The sequence below is a fragment of the Sturnira hondurensis genome, unplaced genomic scaffold (genome assembly GCF_014824575.4).
Source record: "Sturnira hondurensis isolate 20B ecotype Veracruz unplaced genomic scaffold, ASM1482457v3 Scaffold0021490, whole genome shotgun sequence".
NCBI lineage: Eukaryota > Metazoa > Chordata > Mammalia > Chiroptera > Phyllostomidae > Sturnira > Sturnira hondurensis.
This window is the reverse complement of record NW_028094121.1, coordinates 292876-311483: the sequence shown is the minus strand read 5'-3', so window position 1 is coordinate 311483 and position 18608 is coordinate 292876. Positions and strand designations below refer to the sequence as shown.

Genomic DNA, 18608 nt, shown 5'->3' with positions numbered 1-18608 from the left:
CTGTTGCAGACACACACCAAGCAGGCACTGCCACGGCTGCGCCTGGACTCCACCTGCACCTCGTTTCTGAGGGACCTGCCCACCCTGGTTGCACGCACTTCCTGGCCCCGCTGCCCTTGGCCTTTTGTGAGCTCTGTTAAGACAGTCTGTGGGCTCCGCGTACTTGGCATGTGTTGGAATGGTAAAGGTCACCTGCCTTGGTGTGGAAGCTTCTGGAAGCCCAGAACTAGGCAGGTGCAGTTTTCTGTGATGTGGAGTACCTACTATGTACTAAGCATCACGCCAGTTGCAGTATGAGTACCCCATCATGAATGCTCCTGTGTGTCCAGGCAGGCCAGGACCATAAGCCCAGGCTACGGGGGAGGAAACACACTCAGGACCACAATTCCACGTGGTGGAAGCGAGTCTCATCCACTCAGCACGTGGGTGAAGCTCACGTTCTCTCCACTAACATGGTCCATTCTCTGTAGGGCAAGTGAGCCACCAGACCAGACACGGCACCACCAATGACGACAGGGACCCTCCCTGTGGGATCTTTCCCACAAGCCTTCTCACATGTGGTGTGTCCTCCCAGCTTAACACCACAACCGCTCCTTCTCCCTCACCTCACACCTCCCTCCGGCTCACCTCTCTGCCCCAGTGGAGCCCCACTCCTGAGAAGCGCTGTCTGTGCCCGCCAGCACCTCCCATCCTTCCCACTCCAGCCTGCCTTCTGTCCACACCCCTCCCAAACACGGGAAGGCCTTGTTCTCACTAACCGAAGTTCTCACTAACCTCCACGTTGCCAAACCCAAACGTGGGTTCTTAGCTCCTCCCTGGCTCAACCCCTCGGCAGCACCCGACAGCGCTGCTCTCTCCCTCCCGCACCTCTCGTTGGCTTCCGTGGCTTCTATCCCTCTTGGGTCCCCCGCTCACGACTCTGTCCGACCTGTGTCTTCTGGCCCAGACGCCTCCAGCCAGGCTGTCCTCTGGCTCCTCCTCTGTCTACACTGATCTCAGTCTCCTGGCTTCGAACACCACTCAGGCAGTGACAGTGACTTCAGGGTCACGTGACCCCTACCACTCCCTCAACTCCTGACTCACCTGTGTCTGACTCTCTATTTCCACTTGGATACATGAGGGGATCCTGAAACTTCAGTGTAACATGGGCAAAACCAAACTCCTGGCTTCCGCATCACCATCGCTCCTGTGGCCTTGGGCTGGTGTCGATGCTCCTCTTCGCAAGCCACCCTACCGGCCAGCCACCCTGCCGGCTCTCCTGGAGCAGACCCAGCACCTGCGCGTTCTCACTGCCTTCTGCGTTGACCCCCGATCCCTGCCACCTCCATCTCTCTCCAGGGTTACTGCAGCCGTACCCTGTCTCCATCCTCGCCCCCCACAGCCCTTCTTCCACGCACATTCTTCACCAAGGCCTTTCAGACACATGTCAGATGCCACCACCTCTGTGGTCAAAACCCTCCAAGGGCTCCTGTCTCAGAGTCAGAGCCCAAGGGCTCACAGTGGCCAGTGAGGACCCGAGGTCCTGGCTCACAGCTGCCCCCTCCTCACCCATTCCGAGCTGCTGAGCTGCCTCCTGGCCATTCCCACTTCCTCGGGGCCTCACGTGCCTTCTTTTCTGTGTCAGAGGATCACACAGACACAGACACCGCACACTGCACACTTCAGACACCTGTCTCCTCACTAACATATAGGCTCCAGAGGGCAGGGCTTGTCTCCTGCCACGCCCACAGTGCTGGCACCAAGCGGGTGAGGATGGACCCTGGCCAACCACACAGACGAGCACGGAGTGTGGCCCCCAGACTCGCTGCGCCGCAGCATCCCCAGCCTGGGCGAGGAGCGGGGCTCGTGGCGGGAGGAGATGAATCTCCAGTTCCGCTCTCTTGCTGTCTCCTAGAGGTGCGTGTTGTCCTGCACATGGAGGCCCCGAGGAACGGGGACTGCGGCCAGGCAGCAGACAGGACACATGTGGCTGACACGGGGCCCATGTCACAGCACTGCTGACCGGCTGCTCCTTGCCAGGGAAGGATTAACAATAATCCCACCATTTACCCAGAGCGTTCCAGTTCACCAAGTGCTGTCACACGCGATATTGCATCTGGGCCGTGCAACTGCCCACACGCTGGGCAGGGTGAGTGCGGGGATCCCCATTATACAGGGGACGGTGCCAAGGCCGCCCGTTAGGTTCCGCCCGAGGCTGCCCGGGACGCAGCCAAGCAGGGGATTGGACCTCCTCCCGCTGCACCTGCACCTGTGTCCTGCCCAGACAGGTGTTTTATCGAGTGTGACCTCTGGGACAGGTGGGCATGTTTCTATTCTCTGAACAAACCATGGAGTAAAAAACACCGATCGTTTATTCGTTGGGTGTCTGCAGAGACACTTAAATACTGTGCTGCTGCCGTTAGGCTGCCCGTGCAGGCACCCGATGGCGGCTCTGAGCCTGTGTCCCGAGCCCTCGGCCAGGTCCCAGGGCAGCAGGACGTCCTGCCATCCCCTCCACGAGCAGCAGCACCGTGCGGACAGCTGTGAGCAGGTGCCCTTGCTGGACCGCAGATGTAAGAGTCCCGCTGCTCATGGCTCCCAGCAACTGGCCAGTCCAGGCTGCAGGCAGAGTCCCCACAGCCGGGCTAACCACCAGTCCGTGCGAGTTGGACGCTGTCAGAGCTCATCCTTGGGCCCTGACTCACTGCCGGAGACAGACTCCTCTGCAGGTGGTGGGGGGCCCTGCTGCACTTCCTGGGGCTGCTCCTGGGGGAGGTCCATCTCTTCTGGGCTGAAGAGCATCGTCACCAGGTCGTCTGCCTGCACCCTGTCCTGCAAGGACAGAGGCCTGCTCTTCAGAGAGGCCCTCAGACCAGACACTCACTGCCTCTCGGTGCTGCTTCCGGGGGAACAAGGGGGCTCCTCCTCGGTGGCCTCCAAGCTCACCTCCTTCCCAGCAGGTCCTGCTCTCTGGGCAGAGCCAGCCGAGGAGGCGCACGACAAGGAACCAAGAACCAGGGTCATTCCCCATCTTGCTCCCAGCCCGTGGAGCCCCATTACAGCAGGGAGGAAGGCCAGAGGGGAGGAGGCAGGGTGACCACGGTGGCACAGTGCTGAATCAAGGAGTCTCTGGACTCCCAAGCCCCCAAGCCCCCAAGCCCGGAGCACCTTTCAGGCCTAAGTGGCTGTCGGCAGGGGGGCTGGGGGGCGGGGCGCTCCCAGGTCCCAGCTGCACCAGCTGCTCTCACCCTCTCGCTGTGTCGAGCGTCCAAAGTGAACCACAGGGCGATAGCACAGCGCTGCCCTCTGGTGACAGCCTTCACTCCGTGTGGGTTTTCTGTGCCAGAGGAGAATCCCACAGCCCTTCCGCACTGGGGCTGCACCTCTGCCTGGGGGCACAAAGGGGGACACAGACTGTGACCTGCCTGCAGAAGACACGTGGATCATTAGGGTCCACAATCAGGGTGGCTCCCCAAAGACCAGAGCTGAAGAGTAAAGGTGACCAGTCAGAGGAGCAACCAACACACCTCGCAGCCCCGCTGGTGCAGGGAGCGGAGCACTGGCCTCAAGGAAAGGCTGACTGTCCGCCCTGCACTCGGAGGGTTTCTGTCTCTCGGGGGTGGGACAAGGACACACTCACCGTTACAGTCTTGGCATCCAGTTCAGTGAAATAGAAGTTTCCTCCATCGAAGTCCCCGTTTAGGTAAAGGATGGCGCTGGGAAAGGCACAGAGCAACTCGACACGGACCTTCTGCTTTGCCCACTCCCCACACAACCCGAAGCTCCAGGGCCTTCAACCCCAAGTGCCCCGACCAGCAGCTGGAGGGGGCCTTTCACAAGAAGAAAGCTTTCGAGAACCTTCTCTGAAGCCTCACAAATTATTCCCAACCATCCCACCCCTACCCCGTTGCCACAGAGAACCCACCATACCCTTCTCTGGGGTGTTTCTGTACCAAGCCCACCATCACTGCCCCACTCATCACATTGCTCTGTGACAGTTTCTGGATTGTCTGACTTCCTATCCAGAGGGACTGGACTCTGGGGACAGCTGCTCCCAGACCTGTGCGTATTGGGGGGAGTGCAGGGCACTGGGGGGCTGGGAGGGCGAGCTGGCACCTGTAGTCCCGGAAGGTGTAGGCAGGGGGCTCCTTGATGCACACAAGGGCCTCGGCATTCAGGATGCAGTTGTCCACGTGGACAGGGTGGCTACTGTCCTTCCTCTCGGCCTGTGCCTCTGGGACCGAGGTAACACGTGTTAGTGCTAAGGCACCTCAGGAGACACATGGCTCTCCCGTCGCCACAGGGGGGTGCTTCCCCAAATGAGTCCTGGTCCGCGGAATGCCCAGCAAACAAGGGGGTCTCAAGCTAAGCTACACCAGCCAGGCGCCAGGACAGAATCGCCTGTCTGCCCACCACCACCACTGACAATCACTGGCCTAAACAGACTCTTGGAAAGTGTCTCTCCAAATATGGCTTCTGAGGACCTCACCACCCGAATCTGATTGCTCCCCTCTTTAACCTTACCCTCCAGAACGGCAACTTGCTTATTAGCCCCACCAACTACCAGGTCGCTCAGGGCCTCAACTCCTCTGCACATGCTATTCTCTCTGGCTTGAACATAACCCCGTGCACTCCATTAACTCCTGTTCATCCTGCACAGCAGTTATCACCTCCTCCAGAAAGCCCTCCTGGCTGCCTGGTAGAATAACTGTAACTTCCTCCCCTATGACACTATGACACTGCGTTGCCACTTATTGTTCACGTTGCTTCCCCAAGGAGGTCGAAAGGGACCGGATCCCGCTCTTCTTCATGTCCTCGGTGTCCAGCCAGGGCTCGGGCACAGCACGCGCTCCGCGGAGGCTGCAGGAGCAGGAGCAGGAGGCCCACCTTCGATGGCAGTGCGGCACACCAGGTGGGAGTAGGAGAAGTAGAGGGGGGTGTCCAGGCGGAAGTAGGACTCCATGACACGCCGCACCTTCTCCGTCACGTTGTAGTACAGGTGGGCGCTTTGCAGAGGAACCTTCCCTTCCTGTCCCAGCTGCCAAGGACACCAGTGGTCGGCTGCCCTGAAGGCCCCTCTGCGGGCCGGGCCGACAGGGACGCCTGAGGGCCCAGGCCCCCCTCCCACCCCTGTACCGAAGGAGCAGTCTCCCTGCTTCCCGCACACGACAGCCCAATGTATCACGCTCTCCCTCTCCCTCACATTCTCCGTTAAGAACAGTGCGCGCGGGCCATGCAGAGGTGCAGGCATCGGCCGTTCTTCAGAACGCACCCTCGCAGCTTTAGACATCGTTCTTATCGTGCTTGCCTCATTTTATAACTCTTGGTCCAACAGCCAAAATCTCAAAGTTAACCTCAGCTTACAGTAATTTACCCTCCCTCCGTGGCGACTGGGAAGCGGACAGACAGACAGCTTTAACCTTTCTTCCACCGCCCCCAGCTCCTCCCCAAGCCTGGCCTCCCCACCCCTCTCCACCCTCCGGAATGCTGAGCACTGACTCTACCTTCAGGGCTTTGAAGACAGTGACGCCATAGAACTTTTCATTGGGGGTGTGTGGGGAGGTTTGGCCCCGGTAGCCATCTCCTGAGGTTGCTGCTGCCTGCAAACCCACAGAACCCGTAGAGTTAGCCTGGGGGGCTGACCACCTCTTCTCTCACCCTCAGCCCAGGAGGCACGGAGTAGGGGGAGGCTGGGGCCACCTTCTGTCCTTCGGGAGCAGGTGTGGACAGTGGGCTTCCCTTACCTTGCTCAGCCGCAGCAGCTCCCGGCACTCGTCAGCAGAGATGACGCCATCCATCACCACCCTCTGGGAGCCATTCAACACTTTGGAGTTCATGGCAAGCTGGATGCCTTCGTAGAGCAGCGGGCCGCCTGCAAAGCAACGACAAGACCCGCTCAGTCCAGGGCCACTCTGTCCAGAGACTCTCCATCGGGTCCTGCTTCCCTGTGAGGCGCAGAGACCCCCGTGGTTCCCTGTTCACCAGAGAAACCTCCCGCTTGGCCACCTCCACGGGCGGCGAGGCCCAGAGGGCAGAGCCTGACGCCGAAGACCCGCCATCCAGGTCCCAGTTGAGCTGCGCTCCCACACTGCTGGCTCTCCGGCCCCCACATGCCTACAGCAGAGCTCCGCAGTCTGAGGGACTGGGTTTGACTCCTGCAGGAGTGAGCTGTGTGACGCTGGCAGGTTACCTAACCTCCCTGAGCCTCAATTTTCTCATCTGCACAGGGGCATCTACCACACGAGGGTGCGGCAGGGGGTGGCCGGAGCAGAGCCCACGGTTGAAGGGGCCCGCGGGGAAGATGAGGTCAGAATTCGCGTGTGCAAGACGGGAGGGCGGGGCCGACAGGAGGTGCTGGGCCCGAGGCCCCGGGGAAAACAAACAGGCTGCGGTGGGAGCCGAAGCGAGTCTGTAATCGGAAGGCCTCCCTTGAGGGCCGGAGGGGACGGAGGGGACGGCCACGGGTGGGGGGCGGGGCAGGAACCAAAGGAGACGTGAAGCTTTTGAGGCTTAATGACAGGACGGATGATGGAAGCGGGGAGGCAGGATGATTCGGTCCTACAAACACTTCCTGGACCCGGGCCATGTGACGCAAGAGCCTAATTTCTTTAACAAAAAACAATTCTCAGTGCTCTTTCCAGGTGGAAGTCCTGTGGGTGAGTTAGGAGGGACAGCGAGGGGAGATTACGCCCTGACCCATGCGGGCTCAGACCCCGAGGCTGGGCCACCGAGGTGCGGCCAGGGCGCCTCGCCGCGGGTGCGGGCCGCCTGCCTCACTGCTGCCGGGACAGCCGCAGGCGCGCCAGTGCCGCGCTCTCACCTTCCCGCATCAGCCGGCTCACATCCAGCGACTCCTTGGTCTTCTCTTCCACCAGGGTCTCGATCTCCTTCATCAGGTTTCCGATCTCCTGGGAGATGCGGACGGCTGTTTCCCGTTCTGACCTGCGAGCACAGCCGCGCTGAGGACTGCGTTCTGGAGCTGGTCCTGGCTCCCACCCGGCTCCCCAGACTGGACCTGCCCGCCCCTTGCCGGAGATCGCATCGGCCTGGGCTCAGGAAGCCTCAGCGCGTCACCAGAGAGATCCAAGCATGCAGTTTCTTCAAGGCCCTCACTTCTGTTTCTCTTGTAATCTCTTGGGGATCACCTCTTCTGGAGTCCAGGAATCCTAAACACAGGTCAGGGGAAAATGGACAGTGTAGGTCGACCAGCTTCATCTGCCAGCTCTCCGTGCATGGAATGAGGCCTACAGGAGAACACACCTGGCCACCTGCCTGGTCTTAGGAGATGAACTGAGAGGTCTCCGAACCTGAGTCGGCTCCAGCTGGCTGCCCAGAACCTCCCCTTGTCGTTTTCCGACTCTCACCCACGGATTTCACAGATACCATGTTTGGCTCACCCGCTAACAGTTTTCTCCCCAGAGTCGCATGGCACACCACTCACCCCCATCCCTTGCCCCCTCAGGTCCCCTAATCCCCCTGACCCCCGCTCCTGCACCCTGGCTCACCGGGTCAACAAAGGGAATTCCAAAAACATCATAAGCAAAGAAAAGCAGTTCCTTCTCCAGCAGGCTTCGCTGTCGGTACTCCTGGGCACTCTGAAGAAACAAAGTAGAAGAAATATCCTAGAACTTGGCTCTGTCTGTTCTCGGGGGTGCCGCCCCAGCATCCGACACGTCACTCCCAGTGGGAACTGGGGCTCCTCTCCCCTGTCACTAGAGTGTCTGTTCCCCAGTCACAGACAAGTCTCACTTCTGTGCTCAATGGTTCCCCTTGTCTCGCTTAAGCAGAACCTCTGGGGGTGGCATAACCAGGCTTCCCTTGAAGGGAAAGAGCCCCCATCCTCCCCCAAGACCCCCATTAATCTCCAGGACAGAAACTCTGATGACTCTCAGGAGGTGTGAAAATATTTCTCGAGGGAGCGCTCCTTCTTGACTTCTGCAGTTTAATCCTCAGAAAGGAAACCTCGGAGTTGGGCGACTTGACTGTTATTTACCGACTCTTTACAGCCACCTTTGAGGTACTATTAACCTCAGTCTACAGACGAAGGCACTGAGGTGCAGAAGGGAGATATGACTCATTTTAGGGACAGTGTCCCCCTCAGACGGGACAGACAGGCAGCTGCAGCAAGAGCGGCCGGGGCACCTGGCCCTTCCCACAAGGGCTCACAGGTAGGGCTTCCCCCGGGGCCGGGAAACTAAGTACCTTCCAGGGTCACATCTTTTCCTAGGTGCCCTGCTAGTCTCCAGGCAGCAGAGGAAGGAAAAGAAAAAGACATCATCAGTTGAAATGAAAGATGAGCGCAGTAAGGGAAGTGTTAATAGTGTCAACGAGCCCTATACCATCTACTGTGTTTGCCCACGAGGAGGACGGGAACTTTCTCCTGCAGAGTTTAAGAGACTGCCTCCTTTCCCAGCTGCTGGACACCGCCCAACCCTCCCACTGGTTCCGTGAGGCTGCCAGGGAGCACTCCCCCCTTCTAGCGTTTGTTTATTCACTCGACGCCCATCTGTTGAGCGTCGGCTGTGTGTCAGGAGCTGAGCCCGCACTGGGACAGAGCAGGCCCACAGAGGTTCAGGTGACCAGCCAGACCCCTGTGCAGGTGAACTCACTCCTAGCACCTGCGTGTCCTTGTCCCCAAGATGGGAAGCGCAGCACCCACCTCACAGGGAGGCTACGGGCGCTAAATGAGACGGGTGGAAGCCACCCCGCAAAGCGCTGGGCTCAACAAACGTTAGTTACCTTCTTTCCAGAACGAAAGTCCTAGTTAAATGGAAGATGGACCATTTGGGCTCATTTTCCTCTCTACCCCAGACTCACTAATATGACCATAAAAGGAAAAAGAAAGAAGGGGGAAAAAGGCCTTTCTCAGCAAGACAAAGAGACTGGGAGAAGTGCCATCTCAAATCCAGATGATCACCATCTAGTGGCCAAAGACATCAACTGCACGGTAACCCATCTCCAGGTGGGAGAGGGTGGTCAGGATGGTCAGAGAAGGGTTTTTTTCTGTTGGATGCTCAGGATTCCAGAGCTAGACAGAATCTTGGTACTTTTCTTCAGGGTAGGCTGATGACCCCACCTCACTGACTTGTTTTGAGAATCAATTGAAATAAAAGCTGTGAAAGAATTGTGTAGGCTACCTGATGCCGCACACACTGGCAGGGTTATCTTCAACAGCAAGCACCACCACCAGAGCGGGAAGGCTGTTGCTGCCACATCATCTACCTCCTGCTCCCAGCGACCAGAAAAAAATCAGCCACCCCGGGCTGCAGTGGCAGCAGGCCAGGAGACCGGTGAGGACAGCCTCCTGCTCCCCCACGTGTCCCTGGGCTGGGTGAGCAGCACCCCGCGTGCGCCTCCCAAGCGGGAACTTGCTGCCTGACGAGACAGGAAGGGGCAGGAGGAGTGAAAACTCACCCCACATTCTGCCAGTTCCACCTCCTACTTCCACCTTGTCAGTTCCCCTCCTCTGGCCACTGCCCCACTCAGGCCTCAGTGATCCCTCCACACCACCATGGTACCCCCTCCATTCTGAGTCACCCGGGTGGGGCACTCAAGACCCTTCAAATTCGGACCCTCCCGTGCCTCAGCTCCTGTAGCTCCCCAGTATCATCTTTCATTAAGGTGGGACAACAGCCCATGTTGTCTGCACATGCCGTTCTCTGTCTAAGAGGACCTTTCCTGCCCCATTCACCCACTGAAGGCTTTTAAACCCAACGTCAACAGCGCTCTCGTGACACCTTCCCTGGCTCACCACTCAATTACTTTTCCTCCATGTTTCCACTCCAGCTTGTACTCACTGCCTACTATTATATGCGCTAAAGTCTTGTATAAATTTCGGATTATACATCTTTCTGTATCACCAATGCCCTAAGGTGTGTTTCAGATTCAAAAAGACATATATAGTTAAAAAAAGAAATCCGGAGGATCAACGGCCATAAAAAGAACGGCAGTCTCCCTCGCCACCTGTGATCTGTAGGCCGAGGCCTCAGGGGTCATCCTGGCGAACAGTTTTTTATCTGTCTGGACAGAAAGTTTGAAATTTAAAATTTAAAGCCTACATACGTATTTTAAAAATCATAAATAGGATTTGTTATGTTTTGTTATGTTTATTATTTATATTTATATATTCAATACAGCTTTTAAAAAAGATTTTATTTATTTTTAGAGAGAGGGGAAGGGAGGAAGAGAGGGAGAGAAACATCAATGTGTGGTTGCCTCTCACACACCCCCTACGGGGGACCTGGCCCACAACCCAGGCATGTGCCCTGACTGGGAATCTAACTGGCAAGTCTTTGGTTTGCAAACCAGCACTCAAGCCACACCAGCGAGGGTGATATATCTTTTTTCTTTACCTAAAATCATGTCATGAAGACAATTTCGTATTGGTGCACAGTAATCCACTCATGCAATATAATAGTTGTCTTGTAGATCATTGAATGAATATGCATCATAATTTACTTAATCGGTCCCCGAATTGATAGCAGTTAGCCGGTTTCCAGGTTTTTGCTTCCAGCAGCAATGCTCTGACACAGGTCTGTGCGTACGTACCTTTGCACACCTGCTCAGTACAGCTGCAAGGGGGATCCCCAGCACCCCCCTGCTGCTTAAATGAACAGTCCAGTTTACAGTCCCACCAGCAGTGCAGGAGGGGGCCTGCTCTCTCATCCCCTCGCTTTTCCAGTACATTTGCTGTGTAAACAACTGAGTGGCCTCTAGAGTAATTGTAGCTATGTACTATTTTTTTTGACAAAATGAAAAACTGTTCCAAAGTTACCGCCATCTTTTCATACACCGTAGATGGGGTTTGGGAGAGGCCAGTGGGACACAGGTGACTGAGGGTCACAGAGGTGAGCTACCCGTTTCAGGAGGTGGCTGAGTTCAGAGGTAAAGAAACTGGCCTCCTGTTACATGTGCTCCGTCAGCAGGATCCCCCGTGATGCGACCCGTGCACACAACACTCTGCACACACTTGCGCCATGCCTGTCAGCTCACCGCCTCATTGGACCCTCATGCTCATTCTGTGTTAAAGGCAGAGCAAGAACCATGATCTGGTTTCGCAGAGGGAGGAGCAGACGCAGAGGGGCAATGCAGCCTGCCTACGGTCTCCCTGACGAGCCGCAGATCCTGCAACTGGTAAGCAGTAGAGCGAGGACTGGAGCGCACACCAGCGACTTCAAACCCACGTCACTGCTCTGGCCTCAAGGAGGAGAAGGTCTAGAGTCTGTGCAAGACTCACGTACAAACGTCAAGGTTTAGAGTATCAAACTTCATTAAGTCAGAAACAGAGAACTTTTCATATTTTTCATTACAAAAATAACACCTAGTCACTGCAGGGAATTTAGAAAATATAAACAAGCTACATTTTTATAAAAAAAGCCCATAATTCTATTACTCAGAAATAACCATTGCTAACACTTCAGTGCATTTCATTTTGGTCACTGCATTATATAGATTTTTCTCCTCGTGTTGGAGGGAGATGGGAATACTGAAAGAGGGAGACATCAGCCAATGGCTGAAGAAGAGGGGATAGGGAGGAAAATGGAGAGAGAATGCTTGTGAGTAAAAAACAAAGGAGTGTGATGTTAAAAATGATCAATCGTGGCTACGCGGTATCAAGTCTAAAGCAGGGGGTTTGCCAAAAGGGGGCAGACATGCTGCTCTGCAGTTCTGCTTTTCCCTGACAATTCGGAGAACACATGTCGGGCCCCAGATCCTTCCTGTGCTCCCTTTTTCTCCTGGTGACAAGTGCCCAGCGCACTCCCCCCTGCCTGGGCACCCTGTCCCCACTGCACACACACAGTGCCAGCTCCCCTCCTCTACCTCATTCTCCGCCCTCTGGTCCAGATTCAGCTGGCAGCTTCCCTAACTGACGCAGATCTCTCACCTCACGGGGGCCTATGGATTCGGCTTGTTCTTCTCCAAGCATGGCGGCGTAGTAGGCCAGGTTCTGTTTCATCACCTCATCGCTGGGGAAGAAGAGGAGATAGGTCTTGGCACATTCAATAGCCTGTGTATAATTTCCAACTGTAAAGGGAAAGAAAAAGTGGCTGAGAAGGGTCTAATCCTGGGTGTGAGTCCTAGTGTTCATTCTCACTGGATGTGGGGGAGACGTTACAGGAGAATAAGGATAGAAGTGATATGAATGCAGAATACAGAATTGCTTTTGTGGGGTTTAATATCCTCAGGCTTGTCTAATATTGAAACAAAAGAATTTGAACCCTCTGTGTGCCCACAGTTTAAAAAATTCACAAGTAATTAAAACGCTGGCTTCAAAATTAGACCAATTTCAGGAATATTCCCGCCTCCCTACCTTATTTCCCCTACGGATTTTACAATAGTGGATTGCCTCTTTGTTGTTATGTGTTTGTGTCCTCATCTCAACTACAAACATTGTACATGAGGTCTCTGCCTGGAACAAGTCCAGCAATAGTTAATATAATGACAATGGTTTGTGTGACATCAACGTAACCAACAGTCAAGAAGAGTGGACTGGAGTGCGCCTGAACGAACAATGATGACTTCACTGTACTGGTCAGTGGGGGCGGTAGACGCCATTGAGTGAGCATGTGCACTGTGTGGTTGTCGCATTCAAATGACTGAGCGAGTAGAGCAACAAATCTGCAGCAGATATGGTGTTAAGCTTGAACATTGCAGAAACTACACAGATGAGTCAGAGGGATGCAGCTATGGACAACTGGTGATTGGCAGCTTCATCATGACAATGTGCCCACTCATGTATCACGTCTCGTGCAGAGTTTTCTGGTGAAACAGCAAATCACCCAGGTGACTTAGCCCCTTTTCAGGCCAGACTTGGTGCCCTGTGACTGCTGCCTTTTCCCAAAAGTAAAATCACCTTTGAAAGGGAAGGGATTTCATACCATCAATGAAATGCAGGAAAATACAACAGGGCACGTGATGGAGAGTGGGAGAACTGTGTGAGGTTGCAAGGTGCCTACTTCAAAAGGGACTAAGGTGTCATTGTCCTATGTACAATGTTTCTTGTATCTTCTTCAATAAATGTCTATTTTTCATACTATATGGCTGGATACTTTCCGGACATACCTCATGCTCATGAATATGCCTATAATGCTTAGCACACAGTAGAAGCTCAGTAAAGGCTCGCTGACTTGTTTTGCTGGATATTGACCCACCCCCCACCAGAGCTTCAGTAATATATGCAAAGGAGAAGGGCTGAGAAATGTCCTAGAGCTGGTTTCAATGGTACACCCTAGCCTTTGCTGTAACTTCATTCAGTTGCGAAGTTAGGTTATAAATGTCACAGAAAGGATGATAGAGAGCGATCCTAGAGTCTCCCTCATTCAGCTTTTCAGGAAGCTGGTATTGGCTTCCTTGGCCAGTGCTTATGACAAAACACCCAGGGATCACCTGGCACGGTGCCTTCCAGAGCCACTGAGAGGAGCCAGATGATTTGAAGCCCAGTGGCCGTGATCCCTGCCTACCTTGCTTTTGGCTTCTGACATAAAAGCAGCAAAGAAAGAGGAGAGCTGGCCTTACTGTTATAATAGGCAAACTGTAGATAATTATAATGTGATGGGAGGAAGTCTTCGAAGGGCTTCTCTCGACTTGGGTGGGAAGCCAGCTCAGAGACACAGTTCTGCTTACAGCCAAGGACCTGGATGTAATGATCTGAAAAGAGTCAAACAGGGGGAATAACCATAAGGTCAATCTTCAGGATTCAAATTCTGGTTAAGATAACAAATTCTAATGGAACCAATTTTAAGTCAGATTCCCAGATCTAAGAAACTTAGAAATGAGGTCGAAGATGCTGTGAGTGTGGTATCAGGACATGTCCTTGGAGCTCAGGCAGGCCTGGCCGCGGGCTGCGCTGTGAGCTGAGCACCTGTGATGGCCTGGAAGAGGTCCGCGTTGTACTCCAGGTAGTTGTAGCCGTCATAGTCGTAGGGCCCTTCGCAGAGGGCCCGGCACTCCTCGTCCGCCACAAAGTACTCCTGCAGCGCCGCCTCCAGGTGGGGCACGGCTTCCTGGGGCTGCTCCTCTGCATAGAGTCGCACTCCCAGTCGGAACTCGTCCTACTGGGAGGAAGGAGTACTCAAACGCAGGCCACAGGCCACGGACAGCCCTTGTCCCCAGCCACCTTTGGGAGGGTCCTCACTGCTTATTCCTCTCAGGTGACAGATGGGAAGGGTGACTGCTACAAATGAAAGCCTTTGGTAAAATGGTCTTGACTTGTTTCTTTTTAAATTTAAAAACATTTAGCTAGATCTAGGTGAAAAATGTGGGAGTTCATTGTAATTTGCTTCCCTTTTCTGTTAGGCTAAAGTTTTCAAAATAAAAGTTTAATGAAAAAAATTTAACTCTTGAAATGTTACAACGTGGCCTGTGGTGATGAGACCCATCTTTCCCGGCAGTGAGGAGTGACTTGGGCGGCTGCTGGCAGCCGACTGCAGGCTTTGTCTTTGCTGTCTGTGGGACGCAGGTCCCATTCCGTGGACAGTGGCCATTTGCATGTGTCACAGAATCACTAAAAACAAACAGAACCCCCCCAAGCTGTGTGCAGCTGTATAATGTACTACGTGTACAAAATTTACAGTTAAAAGTCGTTCTGATATTGTTTCTAAAACGAATATCTCTATTTCTAAACTGTTAAACCTTAAGAGAACATAAGCTCTTTACAAAAATGTGTCGTTTCAGACAGGTCTTACGGGATACGCACTTTTCCTGCTAAACGAACAGAATGAGAACATTCAGGAACAGTGCACCACTTATTGCAGTGAAAAGCAAAACCTACGCAACCAAAACCTGTGCCTAGCGGATTAACGCGATCTGTGTGTAAGATGGACATCACGCGGCCACCAAAAAATGTGTTTTAAAAGAAAATGTGAAGATATGAGAAAAGGCTCATGATATAATGTTAGTTCAAAAAGAACATGACTTCAAGTTAAAAATTACATCCAGAATACTTAAAACAGAGGCCAAAATATCATGCACTGGTTTTCCTAAGGTGGCAGTATTGTAAATGATCACTTTTCTGCTTTATACTTAGCTGCGTTTTCCTAATGGTGTGCAGTGAACATACATTACTTCTGTAATCAGAAAACAACCCTGGAAAGTGTCACTGCAACAAAAAGAGGGAAGAGGATCAAGTTCTTCACCATATGAGGTTTGGCCTCAAGATCCTTGAAGTCGGTCTCCTTCACCCCAGACATGGTCTGGTAGTAGTCCAGGTTCTGGCGCATCTCCGCGTGCTCAGGGTTGCCCACGAAGAAGGTGTGCGCTGCTGCCACGGCTTTCTCCAACTTGTTTATCTGAGAACGAAGCACAAGACCCTGATTCTCACCGCCCAAACCTGAAGGTCTGTGTCCAAATGCAACAGTCCACAGTAAACAGGAAATGTCAGCCTTCCTGAGCCTTCCACTCAGTGTGCCCCAGCCCCTGCCTGCACCAGAAAACACGCCTCTGGCAAGAACGCCACACGCGTATGCCAGAGCCTGAGCCCAGGGCCCGGGGCAGATTTTCAGCTATTTCCCAAGGCCTAGGGGCTCCCCAAATTATAGGAGGTAACGCTTCAACAGTTGCAAACATTCTGTTTTAGAACAAAGATCGTATTACAGGGGAACACTATAGAAGACTGACTACCCAAATAATATACTCTCAAGATTCAGATATATGGACTGAGCTGAAGAAAATCTAAGGCTTTATGGATTTAGGGTTAGGGAAGAAAGAGAAGTTAACAGACCATGCCTAAGAATTCACCTAGAAAAAGAACTCTTTTTTGGCATAAAATAAGTGTTTTCACACATTCAAGAAAAAGATAGGTGGCTGAAAAATCCTACGCTCCTACACAATCCAGACATGGCATCTTCTGACTCACGCGGTTAAAGCAGGTGGCTACACAGACCTCTGAGGGCGGATGTGCCACAGGCCACCGTAATGCCCACAGCGATGGACTGCAGGGTATTAAAGTGACACAAAAGTAAATCACTGATGATCTAATGATTAACTAATAGTTGTGGCGTCAGACCAGTCATAAATCAAGTTTTTCTTTTTCTTTTTTAATTGATTTTAGAGAGAAGAGGGAAGGGGGAGGGAGAGAGACAGAGAGAAACATTGATTTGCTGTTACGCCTCTTTATGCATTCACCAGTTGATTCAGTCACCCTGACAGGAGCCTGAACTCCCAAACTGGGCATATTGGGACAACCCTCCAACCAACTGAGCTACCTGGCCAGGGCTAAATTTAGGTTTAATTATTCCCTTGCTGGGGCTTTAGACAAGTTAAAGTTTACAGATCGGTTCCGTAATCTGTCATCTGGAGACAGCACTCACTACCTCATAGCATTGTTGGGAAGGTCAAACCAGATAATATACACGCAGTTTTAATAACACGTGGTGCTGGGCATAGTAAGTGCTCAATAAATGTAAATCTTAGCATCTTATTAATATGGTAGAAATTTTTCTTTTCTGATCATTGGTCCCAGTAAATGCACACTGAACAAGGAGTCAGCCCTGACTGTGACCCAAGGTCAATACTCCCCATCTCTGTACCTGTTTCCATTCTCTCAAGCCCATTCCTTTAATGGATTTATTCTCTCTCATCTCTCAGCATTGCTCTTGCTTTCTCTGTTCTTCCCCCTCTCCCCAGCCGCCCCCCTCCCCAGCCCTGTGCACTAGTTTCCTTCTCTCATGTGAACAGCTGCACTGTCTCCTAATGGTTCGTCCTGCCACCACTTTCTCCTTCTTCCAAGGCTCATTCCACGTGGCTTCCAGGGTGAAGTAACATTCTAAAACCCAGTTTAAGGATGGCTCCCTGCAGCCTACAGAATTCTCTTCCCAGTCTGGCCTCCCTCTACCTCGAATGGCCATCCTTGCTCTCCTCTAGCAACACCTAGAATCAGCTTCAAATGCCACCTCTTCTTTTAAGTCTCTCTGATTTCTCTGAGACGAAGCTAGAGCCCCCTCCTTTGTGCACATGCAGCCTTATGTCCACACCCCTTAGTAATCCTCACTATAGTGATTCTTAACAGCAAAGCAAGACAAACAGAAAACCATGAAGTCAAGCACTTTAATGACCTGCACAAGAACTGGAATGTAGTAGGTATTCAATAGCGTTTCTCAGACTTTTAAAAAGTGCCGCTAAGTGAATGACCAAAGACAGCCCAGTTATTTCAGTTTCAAGTCCAGTACTCTTCTGAGTAACTAGGAGGAATGGAGTAGAGCTGTGTACACAAGATACTTGTGGAACAGTGGAAATCTGAGGTCCCCAAGGTTTTCTAAGTCTCCCTTTGTGTTGAATTGGAGCCTGTTACACTACAAATATTGCAGATGTGCAGCACAGCTCCTTCTTTTTTCGCCCAACGAAATGTGTCTAACTAGTAATAGTACCCACCTCATAGGATATCCCAGGGTCTGGGCTAATGTATTAATAAACACATAGTGCCTGAAAGTATGTGCTGGCTTTCATCATCATCATCATTTTATCATCAAACAAGCCAGGTGTACGCCAAATCCATGTACACACTTGGACTTAAGGCACTCTGGAATTTCTAAAATTACTCATTCTCTTTGGAAACCTGACAGACTAGGCAGAGGGTCCCCCACAGGGAGGGGCCAGACTGCCCTACTGGCGACGTGGCAACCTCACGTCCTGAAAGAAAGCTGAGGCACTCGGGCAGCAGGAAAAGCATCACTGAAAACGAACCGGAAGGAAGAAATTGTAGAAAGGTCCTGGCTTCTCACTCGGACACTCACAACGAGATCAGGATGAGAGACCCAAGCTGCCGCTCTAGTTCCCTTTGGGAGGTCCCTCAGGGAAACACAGGCCAAGTTTTGCTTGGAGGGTGCCTAGGCTGGACCTTTGAGGTTACCATCTGATTAGGGGAAGCGGGTGAAGCAGGTCTCTTGGCAGGGTCCTTGCTCTCCCTGGGTCCGAGGAGAGCTCCCGGGCCAAGAGACCATCTTCCCTCTCCGCGGACACTTCCCAGGCTCCCCAAGGTCCCCCGGGTCGCCTTGAACCCCGCCCAGAAGGACCCCGGCCCCGACAGGTCTGCACCTTGAAATAGGCGACCTGAAGGTAGTTGTAGGGGCTCCGCTTGTGGAACTCCAGCTCCAGCTCCTCGCTAAGAGAGTGGGCGGCCGACGGCCCGAGGCAGCGGCGCAGACAGGCGGCACGGCGCAGCAGGCCCCCGAAGAAGTGCAGATCGTGCAGGGCGGCGGCGCCCCAGGCTTGCGTCAGCCTAGGGGCCGAGTCCGGATCCAGTTTCCACGGAAAATTGGCGGCACACCGGGTACGGCAGCGCAGACGGAGGGCTCGAAGGGCGGCCCGCGAGCGCAGCGCCCGCTCCATGCTCAGTACCACCCCGGGCCAATCCCCTCGCGCGTAGGCCGCGGTCCCCTCGGCAAAGAGCAGATCCGGCGCCGACAAGTCCCACCCTGCCTCGGACTCGACATGGGCCCGGGAGGCAGCGACAGCAACTGCCAGCAGTGCTGTTAGCAGCTTCAGCATGCATGCCGCCATCACCTCCTTAGACCTAACCCGCTGGCTCGCCACCCGCCGAGGGGGCCTGAGCCCCACCCCCTTTAAGCTCCGCCCCCGAGTGAAGCCCCGCCTCTCAAGAACCTCTGCGGGTACTGGAGGCTAGCGTGGACCCC

General features: G+C 53.6%; 1 protein-coding gene across 1 annotated transcript; it reads right to left on the bottom strand.

The window, feature by feature from the left end:
- Positions 1-2328: 2328 nt before the first annotated feature.
- On the bottom strand, positions 2329-18524 carry P3H1 (prolyl 3-hydroxylase 1). The gene is made up of 15 exons (XM_037032545.1): positions 18010-18524; positions 15114-15266; positions 13841-14030; positions 13495-13626; positions 11864-12003; positions 7485-7574; positions 7093-7145; positions 6800-6921; positions 5724-5851; positions 5484-5579; positions 4867-5017; positions 4096-4213; positions 3620-3695; positions 3228-3368; positions 2329-2811 (listed from the first exon to the last, which is right to left on the bottom strand). The coding sequence occupies exons 1-15, from the start codon at positions 18472-18474 to the stop codon at positions 2656-2658; spliced, it is 2211 nt and encodes a 736-aa protein (XP_036888440.1). The 5' UTR covers positions 18475-18524; the 3' UTR covers positions 2329-2655.
- Positions 18525-18608: the final 84 nt, after the last annotated feature.